The following is a 22,639-nucleotide window of genomic DNA, read 5'->3' as shown; positions in this document are numbered from 1 at the left end:
CTAAAATATTTACAGCTTACAAGTTTCATTTTAGTGTTAAGCAACGTTCAAAAAGTACAGAAGCATCTATGTGTAATCACAAAGCAAAACATTTGTTACGCAACATATTTAAACATTACAATCTTAGAGAATGTTCGTTAAGACGTCTTTCTTAAGTTAGTCAGGAAACTCCAACCCATGCAACTCAAGCGAAACTTTTCATGCATGCATGAGTCTTTCATGGACGAGTGAGATTTACTTTTCAAACGTTGTCCAGACAGAACGTTGTGGTACCAAAAGACTGAGCTAGTCATCCTTACAAAGTAATTTGTTATGCAAAATTTTTTCCCTCACGTTTCCAGGCACGTGTGAATAATGAGAGTGAGCAAGCTGCGATTGGTTTTTAACACCGAAGACGGAAGCAATCCTGGGCTTATTCGACATTCATTTGAAAAATGTGCTAAAAATTCTCCTGCGAAAACTTAAACTAACTATCAATGTTGACATCTTATGGATTTAGGCTTTTTCTTAATATAGTAGACACAATTAACATAAACCAGTAGAAAACAAAAAGACGAAAGAACGAGGTAAACAATGGGTTAATGAGGCGGTGCTCTATTGTGACGCGTCCTGTGTCCTCTGCATCAAGACGGGGCCTGGATTTTTGTCATGTGCGTCAGCTTTTCACAAGATTATCAGTGGATGGTGACCAGATTTGGAAATCCATTTTGCGCATGTACCGTTTGGGTTTTCACGGATCGGTCACAGCTTGCTGATCGCAAGAAATGATCGAGCACTCAAATCTAAATCTTGTGCGCTATATCTTCGTTTTGAAACTTCGTGTGCGAGTGTGTACATCACTAAAACAATTATTCTTTTCATTATCTGATAATGGAGGAAGACAGTTCATGACGATATCACAATTTAATTGTTGATTCAAATTTAGTGGAGATAGCAGTAACTCCGAGCAATTTTTGAGAAAAATATGGGTTAAGAGCACATATCAAGCGTGTAAACAATTTCATGAAAAACTAATATATAATCTGTCACTTGACAAAGTTTCGCAGATCTATAGCGATCTTTGCCTATTACTAAAGCGGATAATTGGCTAAGATGACGTTCGGCAGGACGTCAAATGAACCATGTGTTTTATCCCATTAGACTTAAGAATACTTAAATTTCACCAATATTTGCGAAAAACTCTTTAAAGCTAAGTTTCAAGCTTTTTTTCAAGACCAATGTTAGCAATTATTGTGAATAACGAAAAATAAAATTTTTAATCTACGTTTACATAGAAGATCAAGAAATTTTGGCGGCAACTTTTGAAAAATTGGTACAAACTTTCTGGATTTTTGGCAAGGTTTCCGCAATTTTTGCTTTCTTGTGAGCAACTTTCCTGCATTTTACAAGCATAATCGGGACAGGCCTAGACGATACTCGCATCTTCAATGAGCTGCGCTCGCATGGGTGTTCCGACCAGTACGTGTTTTACTAAAGCCAGGAATTATGATTACGTGAGACCAGATGATCCAGTTAAGCCTTCAGTGGTATTGTGAATTTCACGCCACTTGTTAGTTTGTACGTCATAGATTACCGACATAATCTGTAGTAGAATGTCATTTCTCACGTACAAGACGAAAATGTTGAACATGTGGTCTACATCTGTCACAAAGGTCAACAGAGAGCAATAAAACAATTCGAAACAGGCCTAATTTAGCTGCAATAGGATAGGATAATTTTGCTGCTGCGATAGGATAATATTGACCATGAACAATTTTTTTTCTGCAAATGATAGGAATACATTAGCATTTATTTGCATATGTTTTGAACAATTAAGCTCATGGATACCCACTATTGCAGAGAAGAAGCAGACCTTTTAGCAAATAAATCACTTTTTCAATTCCTTGATTTTTTGTACCTGTTTATTCAGAGTAAAGGAAGACTTGTTTGTTCGAAATCAAATCTAACTACTTCTTTAGCGTCCCTGAGCTGCCGAGCCTTAAATTCGCCCCAGTCTTCATCACCGGTCCTAGTCCCTGACTCAGACTTTTTTTTTTCATTTTTCATATTTTTCAATTTACACGTGAGCGACGCACTTGGTTTGAGTACAATTAGCTGCAGCAGGAAGTTTTTAAAATGAATTGAAAAAAAACTTGATAAGTAGAAAGTCTCGAGTGTATGAAGTAATTTGATATCTAAGTTGTAGGAAAGTCAAGCAAACGACTCAAAACGTTCCTGGAGTCGTTCCTTTCAAGGTCATAATTTGTATCCTCGTGTGACGGGCTTCATGCACGCTCTATCGTTTCTTCCCTTTGAATATAATTTTTTTTAATTTCCCCAATTTAAATGGGATCAATTGTACACCGAAATTACGCAAAAATAAATGGATTGAAAAACAATACCGTATTCTCGAAATGCGCGTGCGCTCATTCCCCTGATTACGTTATTTCAATGCGCAATAGAATATGCGCGGCGCAAAACTGAGGAATCACCTTAACCAAAATTTACAAAACAAATTTTGAATGTTCCTAGAAATCGGCGAGACGAAGAAAAAGTTGGGAAAAGGAAAACTTTAGACTTCTCGTGCACAAAGTTTATCAAATTTAATGTATTCTGCTCGTTAACTACTTTGTTTTGAGCCTTATTAAAAGTTATACGCTTTTAAAACACTGTGACTCAATGATTGGTGAAGTTGCTTGGCATGAAAGCATTACATGTATATTGGACCTCCCAGAAAGATTCTCGATCATTCTAATATTCGCATATGCGCGCGCAAGCATTCAACCGCTGCGACGACACAGCAGGGAAATAAGTGCGCATGCCACGATTCTTCCCTTGCAAACATAAGCTGAAAACAAGCAATGGGAATTTTCAAAATGCCGCCATTTTGCGTTGATAGTGTTACTGCGGAAATAGGGTAATTATGTAATATCAACTGAGTTGATAACGTACGACCACCGTAAAAGGTTTTAGAGCTTACGTTTCGAGCGTTAGCCTTCCGTCAGAGCGAAGGAAAGCATTGTTTGAAATGTCAGCTCTAAAACCCTTTACAGTGGCCAATTTACTTAGCAACTCAGCTGATAATACTAAATTACCCTGTTATACTCTCCCACCGACGCAGCACCACAGTTTCTTTAGGAAATTATCCCCTTTATTCATTTACTATGGAAATATTGTCGTCCCCATTCCACAAGCATCGCACTAACTTTGTCGCTGTTTCCGCTGCGACCACCTTTTCCTGCACAGGACGGTTGCCTATATTAGGGAAATTTAACTATTTTCGCGCTTTGAGTTACAACTTATTTGCCGTTCGTTAATGTTTTCACTTTAAATTCCACGTGTGTCACCTTAAACTGTTTACAAAAGCCTCCTTGATCAGACTTTAGTGCAATTAGCTAATGCACACTTAAAGTCAACGGCCAATCGAAAACCGAAGATATACATAAACCTTCTTAAGAACAAATCGCTGTAAGGTCATCGCCATGTGCAATAATTATAGAGTCGGTACTACTCCGTGCAAAAAAAAGATAACCACATCAAATTGGTGTCCACAGCTTCATTTTTTCTCATTTTGGACTCTACATTGCCGTTTTGCGTTCTATCAGCGGTTATCAGCCCTCGTCGTCTCAATTATTTCAACTGTTGGCGGGTTTAATTTGTTTTCACGGATCGTTCGTATAATGGCCTCACTGTTTCAAAGTTCTTTATAATATTCATACTTTCTGTTTGTAGCATTCCTTTTTGCTATTTAATAAAAACACCAGGCGACCATAAAGAAACACTGCTTTTCATCAAATTTTTTTTGTTACCAACTTTTTCTTTCTCTCACCACCTTGTTCGTGGAAGTCCTCTATCCAACGCCGGCGACAACTTCGCAGCATAAACAGCTTGAAAGGGTTAATGTTGAACACTGAATTTCAAACGTCTACCAAGCAAATTTCGCTGGATACACAACGCGCATCAAAACGGGCATCAAAAAAGGGCACATTTAAAACAGTTAAACAGTTGATGTTGATAATTGGCTTCAGTTCAGTAAACAACCTCAGTGGATTCTCACGAAATCGCTAATTCTGTTTAAGACAAGATATTTCGCAGTTCAAACAAAATACGAAAGGAAGCTTAAGTCGACAGCGTAAATTTCGTCTCGAAAAACACGCGAATTGGACTTCTAGGTTATTCTTTCATATTTCTTTTCACTCAGTGTTCGCCAAGTAATTTAAGTATTCACTTATGTTTCTACGCACAAACTGCGCGTCCTTTTGGAAAGGGCTGACTGTAAATTAGTATCACTCCATTGCAATTATATTAGAAACACCTTGTGTGGTTTTATTTTTACTGTAAGTCTGTTTTATTAACTAAGCAAACGATAAGAAGAAGCAAATAGAAGGGCTTTTCGTGAGGGCAGATGCAAAGCTGTCTCGCTTTTAGAAATGACTGCCCACTGTTTCTAAAATTGTCTATCCGGTTGCAACATCTGATTTCAAACTAATTTGCAACCCATTAATGGTTTTACTCAAGTGCTTTTACTTGTTTTATTATTTACACAAGGATCTCGAACAAACTCGAGTTCAATTATGCAAATGTGAAACTCGTGTGAAGGTCGATTAACATACGAAACTCGTAACACAAACACGACTTCAAAACTGAAAGAACCCACATTTTGAAAGTCTTTTATAGTTTTCGACTTTTTATTCCTTGTTTCAACTTTTGTTTGTTTTGTTTTTAACTACCTTACGTGCAGCGTTCGTAACTTGCGCCAACCATCGAACCCTTTTAGTGAAAAAATATCCAATTGTTTCCCTTCGAATAAAGTAAACATTCGTAAAATCGTGCTGGGAAACAAGAATAGCAAATGAAATGAATGACCGTTTATTGGGGATATAGTTTCACATTAGCAGAAAGTTAGCGAAGTTAACCACTTTGAACTCAAACTACCGTTGCGACCGATTCAACTTTCCCCCTTGATGTTTTGAAGAGAGACCAAAGCAAGGTCGTAACTTTTATTTTAAGATGGATGGCCGCGTGAATTGTCTTGTGACAAATTGTACCTGTTATTTTAGTTTCCTGTTACTTTGCGGTTGACACTGTTAGTCATCAATCCCAGAAAATTAGTTTAAAAACAAGATCACGTCGCCGTGGAAACTCGCGAACCCGTTGGTTCCAAGTACTTGAGTTTGAGGGTTTTTTATCGGGTTTTGTTGTTCTTGGGAATTAGTGTCAATCGTTTCATGTTCAAAATCCTTGTAACCACAAATTTCATAACCCAGATCTTGACATCTGAATTCATTGTTACAAGTAAAAGTGTCCAGAGGAAGATTGCTAAAGTCATATTGATTTCAGCCCACGAAACTCCAAAACCCAGTGAGAGTTCTTTGCCAACCACAGTTCTCCATGTTTTTATGTCACTACGTTATCCAACAATTGGATTAGTTTTGAATTGTACCGACCAAGAAAGCTAATTAACTTCTTGAGGCGCACAACATATGACTTTTTTATCGTATGATAAGATATCAATGTATCTATGTACAGATGTTTGAAAGATCCATAAGACGATATGCGAAATTACACCCAGCGGTGTTTTCCTTCCCTTTCCTTCAACGAGAGTTTGCTTCTTAAAGAATGTCGCAATGAACTCTTATTAACTTCACACTATGTTGTAGCGCTGAGATCTATCCAGCGGAATTTTCTATTCAAAGATGGAAATTGAACTTGACACATTCGCCAAAAGAGCAGGCATATTACAAACTTGTTCCACATCGGGAAAACACATTTGAACACGTCAAGGTTTGTTAACCCAAGCTCACCGTCTGCACGGGTTGAAAGTTTCCAATCGAAGTTAAATTAATCCTCCCAGAACTTCGGTGATTCTGGTCTAGGACACGAGGGACGTTCGGGAAGGTAAGAATAGGGACTAACGGGTATTTCAAGGGGTGGCAAAGTTCGTCCATGTCTTTGTCGTTCGTGTTTGGAGTAGCACGAACTTTGCTCTCCTTTCCACGTGAACGGGGGAATGTAGAACTCTTTTGAAGACGAAGGAGGTTGAGAATTACTGTTCACGTCTGGTTTTGATGACCATAAATATTTTGAGTCATTAACCAACTCCTTGCTATGCCCAATGTCGGAATTGGAGAAGCCAGTTTCATTCTCAAATGTTTGTGTCAGGAATGCTCCATTTGTTCTGTCGCAACTTGTAATTTGTTGTGTCTCGGTGTTGTTACCACTGCCTCCTATTGCGGGTAAAGGAGTCCTCTGATGAATTTGCGGCGCCGAGAACCGATCATTAAACTCCTTTTCTCGTCGAAGCAATTTTAGCAATGCCTCAGCTTCGGCATCTTTAACTTTACCTCGCATGGGAATTTTTGCGCTCTCCATGACAATGCTCTTCTTGATCAAGCTCTGCTTGATCGATCTTCAACGTCTTGAACGTTACCCGGCTTTCAGACGCTAAGCAGGTCTTATTGAGTTTTAAACTGTCGTCTTTTTTGAAATTCAAAATCCCATCCTTGTCGCTTGAATTTGACGGCAAGGATTTCACAAGCGCTTGCTAATCACGGACTCTCCACGATGACTGCTGGCAACGGCAGGTAAATTGAATCAACAATCTTAAGAAAACATCGGGATTTGACTGTTAAACGCGCACGCCATTGATCTCTGACAACAGCTGTCATCTACGCCTCGCCATTGGCGAACCCTAATTGTGTGTTTTAGTCGCAATTAATATTCCTGTTCGAAGCCCTCCACAATAGGGGCGAAAAATAGCCTTTTTAATGAAAACGCGCAGAAAATGTCAACAGAGCGAAAGTTTCCGCCTAAATCCTTTCTTTTCACCATTGTCTCGCTCTATGTTGGCTGTCAGGGTTAGATTGACAAGCGCCGCTTTGTACTGAGTCAACAGATTAAAAAAGTATTATTTTTTCTGACAAAATCTGAAGTAACTTCGCATGTTGGGTATTTTAGCTTCACGCTGAGGACAGTGTAGGTAGTAACACGAGCATATTGAAACAACTATCTCCCAGAGAGAAGAGGGAATAGCGAAAAAAGGAGCAAAAATTCGTCATTTAATAGGAGGTAAGTTTGAGTATATATTTCTTTCACTGAGGTCGATTAATTTAAGTTAACATTCACCAGAGAGACCCAAAATTTTGGAAACACACAGCGTCTCTAAGGTTTCGAAACTTTATAAATCTAAAGCGGGCAAGGTCCACTTCATAATAATCTCCACGGCTAAGTAACAATTATTAATCGCCTGTTCTCATAATATGAACCTGTCACCAATAATCTGCGTTAATTCCTGGAAGGTAAAGCTCAGTCATCGCAATATTACTTGTTACAGTGAACAGAGTCAGTTGCATTGTTTTGGATGACAGTAAAAATCTCTTACTTTGCTTCTTGTCAGAGAAGATCTTGACATGATCTGCTCACAGTGTAGGCTAGGACATTGAAATTGCATTTCGCTATAGCGACCCGACTAATAAGAAGGGCTTTGCAGGTACAACTGCCGACCGAAATACAACGATATCAGTTCACAGTGAATCTCAGCGACATCATTTTAAGCCCTTTTTGATCCAACCATGAGATCAAAGGTTTATGCCCGTTTACTTTACCAGATCATCTCAAGTTCTAACACGTATAGATAATATCGATAAAAGAAAAGATTGTGAAGATGGCCGACGTAATAAGTTCTTATTTCATTTTTCATTACCACATAAATGATAAAATAGGAATCGCAAACCAAAGGAAATAAATCTAGAAATAAAGAAATTATTTATAAACGATTGGATATAACAGAGAAATTTAGCTAAAATGGCCCACGAGCGCTAGTATCTTATTAAAACGCATATCAAAAACATTAAATATTGAGATAAAAAAAAAAAAAAACGTTAAATATGAGTAACTTAAAAATACTTTTTTAAAAATTATATGAAATTTAAACTTCTTGCTGCCGTTATTTCGGCCTTTATTGCATTCTTTTAAAACGTGCTAATGAATTTTAGAGTTAATAATTTCCAACGAAGGTAAGCCATTGTTTTGATCCAAGTCGTGTGAGCAATTAACTGTAAGACAAAGACGGTGATTCAAGGGAGTGCTTCGAGAGCTTCGACAATTAATTTTGAACAAAAGAGCTGAGGTATTGATTTATAAAAGGTTGCATTTGACCCCAATACGTGCGAAAGACAAGTCAAGATTCTAGACGTGAGTTTGAATAATGCTAAATTAAAAACTCAATGTTATCTTGTCAATCGACTTCGCGTGTATGTTCACAACAGTTGTGATTTCAATTAACTTTCACAGTTTTCAATTTCCGTCTGGGAAAGCAATTAAAAACTCTACTTGTGGGACAAACACAGCAAGCTGTGGGAAGAGGCCAAAGCATTCAAAAGAAAGAAAAACTTCCGTCTATTTCAGAGATTTTTCTAGCACTTGAAACAGAGCGTGATTTTTTTCCAGGCAAGCCTCTTCAGTTAAATTAAAGAGTGACCCACATTGTCGTAAAAGCAAAAACATTTTCAAGGAACAATGCACAATTATTCTTACTACCGAGTTTTAGATACTTTTTTAAAAAGAATTTCCCAACGGTTACCAAACTCACTGCAAAATCAAAAAGGCCGGATTGGGAAGTTTAAATTTTATATAAACTAGTGGTGTTGTATCAACGTAGTCTTCATGTTGAAGCATGTGGGAGCCGCATTAAAATTTTTTCACGCTGTCGCTGATTGTTTGGTGAGGCAAAATTACGGTATTACCTGACAAACTTGGCGGCGAAGGATGCAATGTTTCCTATCAAAACACTGCTGTGAATTTGGTTAATACTGGTAAGGTCACCAGCAGAGCGTAATTTTGTTGAACTTAACCTATTAAAAGCAATGGAATACACATTTCAGTTAAAATTTCTTGCTGCTGTTGTTATTTCAGCCAATTCAATTTCTTTGCCAGATATTATTTTGTTGTTGTTCGTGATTGCCGTAGTGACAGCATACCTGCCAACTTAGTAGTGATCATTTGGCGAAATTTCACGACTGATCGCAGAAAATACACGAAAAGATATCGTAATGATGGATTACTCGGCAACGAATGCAAAGTTACGATTTATCAGAAGCCCCCTACAAAAATCGACCTTGTTCCAAGTAACGCTTTTTTATTGTTTCAAAATTAGTTTCCTGCATATTCATTGGTTTATGCGGAAACACTTTCTCAACACCCAGGATCACTCCGATTCACAGACAATTTCATTTGATTAAAATTGAAGACTAGCTAACGCTGACGTTGAGTTGATTAAGCTGGACCTCACGCGCGCTATTACAGCTTATTTTGCGGAAACAGTTTACGGAGAAGTGACCGTTTCGTCAAACTGAAAGATCTGTCAAAGAAATGTGAAAGCTAGGAGGTTGAACTCTGTGTAAATTTTCGTTTTGTGCTCCGCTTTTGCGTTTCCTAAGATTAAAAATGCAAATTAAAGTATGTGGTGAGTAGAGGTAAGGTTATTGTCAACAAATCTGATTAAATTTCTCATCATAATTTTCTCGCATCGTTAAAAAAGTTCCGAATTTATCCAACGCAGAATTTAAACCGACTTCGCAAACTTCTGACATCTGTTTTCGATCATACGGCATAACTTTTACTGCCTTGTAAACGTGAGAAAAAATTCCAGTGGGGAGTTTGTCAAAACAAGTTGCCAGGGGGTTCAGTGTCGCATTACAATTGGGTCGGCGGCATTCATACCCGGGGTATAGAGGTGCGAAAACGTTGAATCTCAACTAAGGTAAAAAAATTAACATCGAACTCAAAATCGAACACAAAATGAGAATTCTCAAAAAGATAAATGCTCGTCACTGTGAGATTTACCATTCTGCAAACGAATGTAGTTGTAAAGAGAAGATGGTGGGACCATTCCCGTTATTGTCTTTTGGTTTACAGCTCCCGGATAACAAGAAAACTCGATAAAAATATCAGCATAATATACGTAACATAACGTTCAGCAGACAACTTAAAGAGTGACAGACAGTTTCGAATGGTTCCAAATATGACTTCCAAGAAAATACATTTTAAAAGCAGACAGTGCGAAAAAAAAACTGGCTGACTTTGAATATGATGCGCGGCGAGTTGTCAATACTGAAAAAAAATGTTCCCGAAAACCATTGTTCTATTAGCTTTGAAGTGTGTAACTTTTTAAGGCGGTTTCCTTGGCTACCCCCACTGTTACCTGCATAGTGATATCTATCCGAAAAGCAATCTACTTTGTTGACAGTATTCTTAATTCAACCATCCGAACAAACAGAAAAGGGAAGTGTTAACAAGTCAGGGTAGGAAGTGACACCAGTACGACAACCTAACACTAAGGTGTGTCATAGAGGAAATAATTAAAATTAAATTTTGAATTTCCCCACGTTATTAAATGCACTCGTTATCTGTAGAAAAAAAATTTCACAAGTGAAAAGGTAAAACGTTTATAATAGAGACTTGAAATACTTTGGGAAACAAATACGCGATCACTTTTTTGTTTCAAAGAAATTCGAAATATTTACTTCATTGTATCCCACCGCAAACGCCCGCAAAATTGTATTGAAGTTGCAACAAATCTTACGCGGTATCCCAACAAAGGGATTAACTTTAATCACATAGTACAGGTGTACATCAGAGGCGGTAAACTTTGTTTTCTTCTGGTTAAGGCAGCGCTTACTTACGAGAATTGTCTACATGGACGACAATCAAGAAAGCTTGCTCGGAAATCTAGTAATTTTTGGAGGACTTTCATGGCTATCCGATAAAAGAGTCATACTACCATTGTGAGTATCAAAAATTTCGTTCTTACAGTTTCTAAAACGGTTTTTCGGTGCCAATTAGGAAGAATTGAGTGTAGATGAACGCTGGATAGTCATGTAAATTCTATGGTTATCTATTCGAAGTGAACTTTAAATTTTGAAGGACGCTCATGCTTTGTGACGCCACCCTTATCTATAAATAACGATATGGAGGTAGTAGGGATGAACTGCTGTCGAGAAAAGAGTTTGAAAGTGATTAAAGAGCCTAAAACGATAAGCAAAACTATTAATCAATATTTCCGTTTAACCTAGGGAAAAATTCATGGTGACTTGAAGTTGCATGTCAGCGAGCGCTTAATTCAGAGTCAAAAATTTAGAGCATATTCACTGAATATCATCTTATTTTATTTAAAATACCAGGCTTAAATTCACCATCTTCATTTACAACTTTTAAATTCAGTTAATATGCAAAATGAATTCTACTTAAACTTTTATTACAAGGTTTGATTAGTCGCTGTTCGAATTGTTATGTGACAACATTAGCAATTAGTTTAAACTCTTGCTTAATAATCTGTTCCACAAAGACTGAACAAAGAAACTCTTATCAATAAATCCGTCATTTACAGATTAAATATCATGAGTAATAAGTAATCTTATCTGATTGAAAAGTTTTAAATGCGTTTGCGAAGCGAAAATGAACGAATCCATTGTTACCCACATGCGAGTCCAAATCTGTAAAGAAGTCGAAGACGTGCAGCTGGCTTCATGCACAGATGCAAAATAAGGCTGTTGTTTAGCGATGCAAAACTTAAGTAATGGACAAGTGACTGACAATTTCCCATTAAGTCATTCAAGCGCTCGCTATAAAATGAAATCAAATCTGGTAAGCCTTTCTTAATGGTTGTTACGTGCTATCATGGACGAGTGAGTAACCATTTCACATATATAACTCTTTCAAACATTCGCTATACAATTAGTCAAATTATTACCTGGCAAGGTAGTCTTGAGGTAAATCCGAGCGTACTGATTGGTTCATGTTCGGTCTGTTTTTTGGCATACGGGCCGTTTTCACGGAAACGGTCCTGTGCTGTGTATTTTTGGTGGCAAAAGCCGGAATATACTATAAACAATTTTGGTCCGAGTGCCATATATTACTACTTACTAACCTCGCTTGCTCGATTCGTACAAGGGAAAGTTGACCCTCGGTCGCTTCTGTAAGGACCTAGCTCCGCTCGGTCCGTACTGCCAAGAACTTCGGGACGATATTCCCCAGTAGGGCCCTCACGCTCGGTTAGTAAGAAGTTAATCAAAGCCAGTTTCAACGGTGTAAGAGTTATGTTCTGGACGCCAGATATTATTTCCTTCAACTGATTCAAGTACGCGATACACGATGTCACAATGAATTGACGAAGCATTTACACCTGAGCCCACTTTCCTTTCGGTCAGCATCAATAGATCGACCACACTAAACTACGCTTTATGGAAGTTCAGTTTTCGAAATTGAAACAGCCTATAATTTTATAGAAGTTAAATAAGCCTTCTCTTGGAGGCAAAAGAGGGGTGAATCGTGACGATATGAGGGGTAACGTACTGAATTTATTAGCAACTGATGATAAGGAAATATTTTACAATTTTGGAATAATATATGGCCTTTTCAGTGTAAATATGAAAAAATTTATTTCTAGCACAACAATTCCTTACTAATTTTGAGTTGCAATGGAGAGGAATAAAACAAATTTTAGTAGCGAGAAGTTTCAATTTTGCTCTGTCTTTCGGTTGTATAGGTAATGTCCAAAAGCAGATGAAATACTCTTGATAATGTCTGAACTATTTGGTTGATAAAGTTATTAGAGACTACATTCATAACTCATCCGCGTGAAAAGAAACGTTATTCCTACACAATTTTCATGAGGCTGATTAAATAACGCTGTTAAATTTAGCCGCTATAAAATGCCTTTTATCAAATTATCATACCAGTTGTCAAAACATTTCTAATTGCTATTTTCCAGCATACTCAATTATAATTTCATCCACCTGTGATGAAACCGTGTCTGCCTTTTTTTGTAATCCTTTATTATATATTCCTTTTTTCAACCTTAAAAAGGAGCAGCATGAGTAGTTTTTGTTATTGGTTTGGCGCCAAGAAGTCACCGAATGAAAGATGGCCCATTAGGGAAGCTCTTATTTCCTCGCTTTATTTATAAACATAGGTCTGAATTAATGGATTTTCCACTACTAATGACCTCTTCTGACGTCTAGAACATACGAGTTAATGTTTCATACTCGACACGGAAAATACAACATGAATTATTTAACGATAGATTGGTCTTAGCGAATGAATAAATTCTCTCAGGAGGTTTTATTTATGTCCGCTGAAACATAGTTCTCTTGGAATTGTTTAAGGTAAGCTGAGGAATTTCTTGAATTTACTTTTATTTCAATACTTTGCCACACATACTTTATCTTACTGATTAGAAGTTAAGATGTTTCATTGACAAAGAAATAATAGTTTTTTTCGTCAATAGTGTCTCTAAGATGCCACATTCATTTTTACAAGAAATTGAACAGTGTATTCGTCGACTTTTTGCGTCATGTATAACGGCCTCGAGATAAAGTTTATTTAAAAAAAGGGACAATTTTCATAAAAATTAGAGCACCGGTCAAGGTGGGTTTTCAGGCTCGAAACATCGACCTAAAAAACGTATTTTCAGAGCTTTCCGTGCCACAGACATCAACGCATACCATAAGGTATACATTTGCATTCTATAACAACGGAAACATATCTAGTTAGCTATTGCGCTTTATACGATTTAAACTCTGGACTAAGAAAAACGTAATTGTTTCACCAAATGTATTCTCTTTCTTTTCAAACAAATGTTAAATCTCAAAAGCGATTTCTCTTCAAAAAAAAAAAAGAAAATGAATTGGTTCCTTCCTCCATGATATGTAAACTCATTGTCTATTATTCAAATAACCTTTCTTGTTTTTAAATTTCACTCAATATTAGTGGCTTAGGTTTACATTTAAAACGAAAAGATTCATAAATTTTCCGTTTGAAAGAGAATTTAAAACAATCCACCCCTTGTCTATGCCACTATCACTATTTTGATTTTGTGGTAACCACCGCGCATGGGTGGCCTCTTGGGGAACAAACTAAATTCTGCCGGCCACTGCTGTTCGTTATAATCCATTCTGCAAACGAACGTAGTTGTAAATTTAAGCAAGAGAAAAATATGGGCACCGCGCACGTTCACTCATTAACCGCAGGCTCCCACTTAATGACCGACAGCGAATTTTATCCTGAGTGAGAGTAAAAAAATATCACCATTTTTCAGCAGGGATTTTCGTGCTTTGAATTACGATTGGACAATCTAAATACCCTTGAAAGTACACTTAAATGATTCCAATCGAAAAACTTAGCCTAAAGCTATGTTTTTCCTGAAGATAGACTAAATAAGCGGCATGCAACTATCTGAAAATCTAAATTAAACGAAAGACTGCGGTAAGGCTTACCCGATGTTAAAAGAACAGAAAAGTTACCAAAAGATATCTCAAAAAAACTATTGTAAATATTTTATATCTATGCAACTTTGACAAAAACCAATAATTTGAACATTGGGAAAAAAATAACCTGCAGCAGTTATGATAACAGGTCTTCTTGTGAACAAATTAATTTTCTTTATTCTACGATACACTTAACTTTCAGAAGGTACTTCAGTTCAACGCCTTTCTGTGTATTTCTTGGCAGGCGATAAAATGGCGTATTGACCAAAATTTGTAAAAAAAAAAAGTTGTTGACCAAAGTTTAATTACAAACTCGACTCTATCTCGTACAACATTTTAGCTCATGAGTGCTGGTAATGTTGTGTATATTCTCCTCACGGATGTATTCAGATCTCTAAAGCAACCCCAGGGGCGATGTACGCAATCTTTGAATATCTCACTTTTCCGCTTTTTTTAATAGTTTCCAGAACCAACGCTTCAGTTACGTGTAAGCTATCAAATTGGCAAAAAGAAGTTGAATCTTGAGCGCTTAATACCGTGGAAACAAAAGAAACTTCAAAACAACTAACAATGAAATAGTTTTTGTTTGACTGTAGATGTAGTTCGAAGCCAATCCAGCTTAACTGAGGCTCTTTCTAGAGGTGCGTATACAAACTCGGGAGTCAGACCTTGATATCAGATAGTGCCGGAAAGCCTTTGTACAGTATTCATACTAAACTTTCAATTCGAGATTAAAATAGTCGCCGATTCTTGGAGTGTCTTCCGAAATTTTTAAGTGGAAGCAGCGGAGTTGCGAAGCTGGCGACGGAACGTTATGAAAATTTTCCCAACACGCTGCTCCATCTAATTGTTGATTTACTCAGTCTATTGAAGGTAAGGAGTCCACTAGTTTGTTTTGCTTTTCTTTTTTAACCTTGCCAACGGGAAATATATCAATGTCCTGTGGAGAAGTTCTATTTCGCAATAACCTCGAACCTTCCAGAAAAGTTGTTCAACATACAGCGCGACGGTAAAATTATGTGACGGAAGTGCCTTAGCAGGGGTTTTTTTAACTAATTTTTAGCAAATTTTATTTTAAAACACATATACATTTACCACTTTTGCGAAACTTGTCAGAAGGGAAAGACAATCCATTCAGACATAAAGTGAAATTGGATCCTTCTCAAATGCATTTCTTTCCGGAAACATGATCATTTTCTGAGAATTCAGTCTTTCACGGCAGGTTCTATTTTTATTCAAGCGAAATCTCGTCAGAAATTCACACAAGGAATGAATTTAAAAAATTTTAAAATCTTCAGGATAAACAAAGCGTTTATGGTAATCCAGTAATTGCTCCCAAAATATATGATTTTAGTTGATGCGATTTTAAAGAAGCAGAAAATTACATGCCAGATGACAAAACTATGCATGGGAAACTTGTCCTTTAAACTTAACGGTTTTCAAATCTACTTTTCCAACTACCTTACCCCTTTCATGAACTTAATTAATGGTTAGAGGCTATACTAACCATCAAACAATCAATCGAGAAATACAAAATTTGTGTAGCTGCGTAAGTTGTTTACAATAGCTGACACAAACTTGACATAAGAGAGAAATTGAATTTTGCAAATCTCTCACATCACATAAGTATCTTGCCTTTGAGCGCTCGAAAACAGTACAAATCAGCGCCAGGTCCCACTTTATTTTCACCCCCGATGGTGGTAACAAAACTCTTTTGCAGCTATCGAAAAGCTAAAAATTTGATCAAATTTTGAGTTCTGTGAGGAAAAAGCGGCGACTCATTGTTTTGTCGCTATGGTTACAAGTAAGAAAAATAGTGTGGCGCCTTTCCTGCACCTGTCCGCAGTATGCTTGTTTTTGAAAACATTGCGGGGATCCCTTAAAGAAGCGCATACATCGAAGGAGTCATTCCATTATGATATCTAGCGGCAGAAATGTCGTCTTTTATCAGTAAGTGCTTATGATGGTAAAAGGGGAATCCTATCCAGAGTCAAGTTGATCAGTCTCGATCATAATAGCATACAGCGTTGAACATGGTGAGTTTTTTTGCACCTAATTAACGTGACAAAGAATGCAGCGTAAATGAAAAACTAATTGCCATAGACACACAAAAGTCGATTCGCCAGCAAGGATATGTAACATTCAAGAGACGCTTTTCACAGCAACTAAAACTACACATCTCGAATTCGGTCACGTAGCCGCGGATTTCTTGTGTTAATAAAACCGGTGCTCGAGATCCTCTTCGAAATGTCACCATCACGTTTTTAATTCATCCGCCAATTTCGTCTTCAGAAGCATAAGCTTAACTTGACAGGTATTTTCTGAGGTTATAATTGCCTTCATTTTCAACTTGTCTTTGGGCCATACAGAAACATGATGGCAAGGTTATAGTCTATAAGACAGTTTTACACAGAACGAAGAAAACATGTTTTTTACTTTGTGTTCTTCGGTATCTTTAACTGACACTTATTTTGAAAATATGGAAATTGGTTCAGTAGTTCCTTATTTTTTATTTCACGAGAAAATATTAGTGTTAATTGCCGGCGTAAGGTTGTCAATATTTCAACCATCTTGACATTAAAAAGATTTTTCCTTTCACAGGCTAAAGAACGACATGAATAAAATTTACTGGCAATGAGTGATAAAACAAAACGGATGAAGGATGGAAAATACAACTGATAACTATCGTAGAATTCCACCGCGGAGCAAATTTAATGACGAAGAATCAACTGCAGTGTTAAGGCTGATTATTGAGCAAGAAAGACTGCTTAAAACTCCAGCAAATCCGGTTCTGAATATTAACAGTGACAAGCTGAAAAGACTCCCTCCACTGAATGGCAAAATGCTGGATTCTTTGGATCAATTTGACCCACACAGGAGCCAGCGAAAACACAGGCCGGGGGACGACATTGTTCTGAGCAGGCCGACGCTTTTGAAAGGAAAGGAATGTCGTGCGCTCGAGGAACCTGCATCACTCGGCGGCAAGCCAAAAGTTCCAGACATATACAGCACGCCAAAAATCGCTCGGCCTCGAGATCGCGAGAGGCCACGCGCGTCGTACGGACGTGTAGCTCCGAGTCGTAGCAGTAGCACGGAAACGAACCCGCGCATCCGCTCGAGAAGCACGGGGGAATGTAACGAGTTGATTTTTTCGGCGACTGAGGACGCTTTGGAAAGACCGACAAATCCTACTCCATTAGAAAACGAAGATGACTTTAAAAATGATCAAGAATTTGCATCCAGAACTTCATGTAGCCGAAGCGAATGTTATGATAGTGACGAAGATAAGGTAAACGCAGAGCGAGTCTACGCTTCTTACATCAATTAAAAGATGCAAAATGCGGTTCTCTTAATCATGGAGCAGACACCATGCGAACGGAATAATTTTAGGGTTGGTTTCACTTTGCCTCCTTTTAACCTGGTGACAAACTATCATGAGTAAGCGAATATATTGACATAGTGGAGGACACAGATTCGGATTGGAAAGTGAACTAACGCCAAGTCTGATGCCGAAAAAAGTTCAGAAAAACCGTCTCGCTAGTACATTTAAGAATCAATATAGTCTCTAAAGCTAAACTTAAAATATTTCGGAGCCAGAGATGGCAATACATAAAAAAGGACCATGTCTTCAATTAGCTAAGATATCTTTTTCTCGATGTGACAAGTTTTACAAACCAAACGCTCGTGATTCAAAAAATTGTAATTTCTGGGTACAACCTCTATATCCCGCAGTTCGTAATTATTTTTGTTATTTCCAAAGCAAATAAAGTTTATAGGAGATACTCGAGACAGTTTCGGCTTGCTAGAGGATACAATTAAAAAGGGGAGTCAAATGCGGATACTTTCGCCTGTGCCGGTAGGCATTCTGGCGGATATTGAGAAAAATAAGCTTTTTCACTTTGGTCCGCTTTAGATGAGATATCACAAATTAATTCACAATCATGACAAAGGTGGAACTCTGCAGGAAAGAACTGCAACCTCCCCTGTCGCTGAAGAACAATTTAATGCCTCTCATTATTATGACAACCGCGAAACAACAAAGATTGAAAGCGAGACAGAAACTTTAATCTGTAAGCTGGTCCAGCTCGGCGCTTCAACGCAGTCAGCGTGCGCCATTAAAAACTTTTCTTACATTTTACCACTTGTATTAAATATATTCCTTTAGCGGGGAGGACTAAAATATTTACATGAGAAACTTACAAAAGGGCTGCAGAAAATTTCATAAGAGAGGTATATGAATGCAAAAATACGCCCGTAAGCAACTTAAAATGAAAATAAATGAAAAATCATATTTAATGTATTTGGTTCATTTTGTTTTTTATCCAAACAAGTCACAACAATATCACAACAAACCCCTTTGAAATGCTTCAAGCTAAAACCATGGTATATTTAAACGAATGACGCTTAAATTCTCGGGCTATTTTGAAATTTCAACGTTTTCAAAGTAAAATAATTCAAAAAGCTCAACAAAAATGCGATATTTTTGATAAGAAACTTAATTCGAAAAGTCCAATATCTTAAAGGAAATAGTTCAGCTTATTATCAGGTAAAACTGATCATAGAATCTCTTTAATTTTCTTATTTGATATATTTTCTGTGTACTCAAAATTTACCACTTGACGTTAAAGATACTTAAACAATTAGCTCGGTAGTCCATTTTTGCTGCAATGCGTTCACAATATTAAAAAAAGCTAATCTTTGTAGAGCGCTTTCAGAACGCTACTCACACTGTCATTAACATCTCGTACCACTCATAGCACGTATTTGAATTTCGCGACCTCCCCATTTTCTCCGCACTTTCTAGAATCTGATTGGTTTGTGGTCGGAATGCTTTATTCAACCCGCCCTAGGCGATAATCAAACAAACCGTAACATTCCCTGTATTGTGTGAGGTTCGTATTACGTTCAACGCTTTTTCCAGTAACGCACGTTCACGCTGATTCAGAACGTTCCACGGATCGACACGGATATGTGTGTAAGGACACGTGGATGCAGAAAGTCACCGCAAAGAGTGTCGTTGAAACAGTTCGTGAAACAAACCGCAAGAACAGCTGCTTCAATGAACATTTTCCCTTCCCATTGTTCTGTTATCTTAACATCAATCATCGACGGCAAATGACCAATTTAGGTTACCACCTATCGAAATATTCATATCAAGCTGAACAGCCTCCAGATCATAATCTCGTTCGACGAAGCCAAATTGAACGCAAACGTCACTTAAGTCTATAAAAGCTGTGAGGAACACGAGCCATAAGCACAGTAAGAATACATCAATATGTGCTCTGGTAAAGAAATGACAGTCTGAAGAAAATACATAAATTGAGATTTGTTTTTATATCAGAGTTTCGGAACATTAATTTAAATGATTGGTTCAAAGGTAGGGCAACAACCAAAAGGCTTTTTCACATGGAGAATTGCCAAAAATTAAGTGTAAAGATAGAACCAAAATAAAATAATTGCCATATTCCGCCTTAAGGGAACAAGGCCATGCATATGGAAAAAATTAATGCACCGAAATCTGTCATCGACGTAAACAAACTTTTATCGCGCCACCAGTGCAGAAAACTAATTATCATAACAATCCCTGATGGAAAGCAAAAATTATTTGAAGTCTTGTTTTCCTTTTGCTGAATTAAAGAGAGTGATGTGTTAGGATAATTTCCTAAATCCTCACCTTTCTTTATAGAAAACGCCCATTTAAACCTTTTTCAAATTGGTTACAATCGATTTTTAACACTTGCATTGTGCACTTTGCAAATGAAAATACATAAACTCATTTATAACAAGGCAAAGTAAAATAATTTAACTTCTTGCTGTGGCAACGTAAGATTTGGTCAAAATCTCAGTTAGAAAAGTGAGCTATATTTGTCATTTTATCCCTGAGTTAAGACTTGGCACGGCAAATTTGATCGAGAAATAGGGTTCGAACCTTACTTCGCCAAATAAAATGTTTAATTGAAGAAGAGAGTAGGTCTGACTGCATGCTAGAAATTCGACGCTCATGTCCTTGTGAGGTGGAAAAGAAGAACCATATTCCGCCTAAATTACTCACACACGAATTTTGACGCACTTCTTCGTTTAATCAGTTACTTCAGTAGCCGATTGTTTTGTTTTGTATTTATTCTTACTTTCCTTTCCCTTAAAGTTTAAAGTTTGTCTAGAATGGCACCACTGCCTCACTTGGCTCGCTGAATTGAACGTGGTCTTGTTAATGATATGCACACCCAAATATTAGCAAGCTCTAGACAAAATTCAACGTTTTACCGATTTCAGTGGCAGGTGTGTGATTTAGACAGATTCCACGTTTTTCCGATTTCAGTTTCAGGTGCGTGCTCTGCCAGTGATCCTAGCAGTTTGCACGATTTATATGCCCTAAATGAGCAGGAACCAAGTTTATAGCTCGGTACACAAACGAGTTCTCTAGCAAACTCGGAGCTTGCTTCAGTTTGAACTGGGAAACGTAGATTATTCTTCTTTTTTTGCCCCCCTCTGTGGCAGGTGCTTTTAAACAATTCAGTTTCTTTTCTTCCGACAACTAATTGCAGAATTTCAAGTACCATTTTCGTCTCTTAATTTCAGCTATTAAAATAACTGTGCGTCGTCAAGATACATTACGAACCAGGCATGTAAATCTTTAATTAAAATTTGAAGCCGAAAACTGAAAAGAATGGAAAGTTAATAGGTGTCTTAACATGCGCTTCGTTTACATCTGTAAGTGAACTGGCGAAATAAAGCGCTAAATAAATAACAAACAAACCAGCACGAAACTGACAGAAACATTACCTTAGGGAAAAAACTTTTTTCAATTAACTTTGCACTAAAACCCACCCCTTTCTTATGTAAGTTCCGACAAAAATATTTATTTTAATCGATGTCATTAAATTTTGTGACGCACACAGATAACTTTTTAGATATTTGGAAATTTTCCCATTTATTTTGAGCTGCTGTTAGCTATCAATTGACCTGTATCTATCAATAATCGAAAGAAAGATAAAAGCCAAGAATACAGTCATAACTCCTTTGTACGCCCGAAACACGCCAGTCAAGTTTTTTAATTATCAGTTAGACCACTGAAATATCTCAGAGTTTTCAAAATCCCCTGTTAGCCAAAGATAAATAAAATAACCGGGAAAATCAAACGCCTTTTTCAAGAAGTTTAAACTTCATGTTTCCCTCGTTACCTTTGGCAAAAAACAGAAGGTTCGTTTACGTCGGGGAAGGGTTTTAGAACTTTCTCCTGAAGTTGAATTTTTTCCCTCTATAACAAGTTCGTGAATAGCAGGCATCGGAATCACTGAGGTTTCCTTTAATTTTTTCCTATTCTCCTCACAAGAAACACTTCGACTTTTCTTCGCCCATTTTACCACTTTTTCCCCTGCAATCAGTTGCAGCGAATTGATGCTAACTTCTTGACAATCCTCAGAGATCGACTTGTCTGTGTTTCGCGTTGTCTCGTCAACGGAACTCTCTCCAGTGTTGAACGTGTGTGCTTGTGGAAGACTAAAAGCTTCATAAAAGTTTAATGTTTTGTTTCCCTTGATTTCTACGCTTCTATTCTTGTCATAACTTTGTTCTTTCCTCGCTTTAAAACTAGGAGGTACACTTCCTTGTCTTTTTTTAGTATTGCTTTCCGTCTCAGTATCTCCATAAATTTTTGTTTCATCACCGACACAGTGGGTTTTTACGCCTGTCCCAGAATCCATCAATGCCGCACCTTTTTTACTTAAAATTTTCATTCTTTCTCTTTCGGATTTCAGTAAAACAGCAGTCCATCGTTTTCTGCTATCCACAAATACCTCTTGCTCATTTTTAGCATAAAACCAAGCCTCTCCCCATCGCCGACACTCGATCTTCGCAGCAGACTTGCAGGACTTGTAAAATTGCTGTACATCTCCTTCCTCGATAAAAGGAAACCTGTTGATCAATGAGTATTTTTTTGATACCTTTCCCGTCGCGCTGTAACTCACAGAATGTTCTTTTCTTGCTTTTCTGGCAGATCGCGATTTCTTCTCAACGGCAGGATCAAATGCAAGGGACGCCGACCCACCAAATGCTTTTCGGTCCATTGGTAGTTGAGTATTAACTTCTATTGGCGATCCGTTCGCCGGATGCCCTTTTTCGTACAAGGACGATATTGAATTCCTCAGTCGGAGTTGTTTTTCGCGCTCAAATCGATATTGGTCTCTCTGTAAGTTGTCAAGTTCCCTGAGAACTCTTTTCTCTTCCTCGGCATAATAGACAGACCTTCGAACTCGTCTTCTTTCCAAGTCGGCGCTTAATTTTCGGAATTTCTCCTCTTCAACTCGGCTTTTAAGATCCATCCATTCACTGGGCTCTCGCATTTCACGCACTTGTTCCCCAAAAGTTTGCTGAAACTGCGGCAAGTCAAATGACAT

The 22,639-nt window shown here is 37.6% G+C and overlaps 2 protein-coding genes and 1 long non-coding RNA gene across 3 annotated transcripts; 1 reads left to right on the top strand and 2 right to left on the bottom strand.

Moving 5' to 3' along the window:
- Nucleotides 1–4,313: 4,313 nt before the first annotated feature.
- On the bottom strand, nucleotides 4,314–12,145 carry LOC131796650 (uncharacterized). The gene is made up of 2 exons (XM_059114247.2): nucleotides 11,906–12,145; nucleotides 4,314–6,581 (listed from the first exon to the last, which is right to left on the bottom strand). The coding sequence occupies exon 2, from the start codon at nucleotides 6,349–6,351 to the stop codon at nucleotides 5,821–5,823; it is 531 nt and encodes a 176-aa protein (XP_058970230.1). The 5' UTR covers nucleotides 6,352–6,581; nucleotides 11,906–12,145; the 3' UTR covers nucleotides 4,314–5,820.
- Nucleotides 12,146–15,629: 3,484 nt separating this feature from the next.
- LOC136282322 (uncharacterized) lies at nucleotides 15,630–18,539 on the top strand. Its single transcript, XR_010718198.1, has 2 exons — nucleotides 15,630–16,279; nucleotides 16,845–18,539. It is a non-coding gene; the product is annotated as an uncharacterized lncRNA (long non-coding RNA).
- Nucleotides 18,540–21,406: 2,867 nt separating this feature from the next.
- On the bottom strand, nucleotides 21,407–22,639 carry LOC136282230 (uncharacterized). Its single transcript, XM_066169558.1, has one exon. The coding sequence runs from the start codon at nucleotides 22,637–22,639 to the stop codon at nucleotides 21,407–21,409; it is 1,233 nt and encodes a 410-aa protein (XP_066025655.1).

The sequence above is a fragment of the Pocillopora verrucosa genome, chromosome 7 (genome assembly GCF_036669915.1).
Source record: "Pocillopora verrucosa isolate sample1 chromosome 7, ASM3666991v2, whole genome shotgun sequence".
Lineage (NCBI taxonomy): Eukaryota > Metazoa > Cnidaria > Anthozoa > Scleractinia > Pocilloporidae > Pocillopora > Pocillopora verrucosa.
Note: the sequence above shows the minus strand (reverse complement) of the source record. Positions and strands in the feature narration are given on the sequence as shown.

What these genes read in the sequence shown, in the direction of transcription:
- LOC131796650 (XM_059114247.2), bottom strand. Translation starts at nt 6,351, where the DNA reads ATGGAGAGCGCAAAAATTCCCATGCGAGGTAAAGTTAAAGATGCCGAA.
- LOC136282230 (XM_066169558.1), bottom strand. Translation starts at nt 22,639, where the DNA reads ATGTCATTTGACTTGCCGCAGTTTCAGCAAACTTTTGGGGAACAAGTG.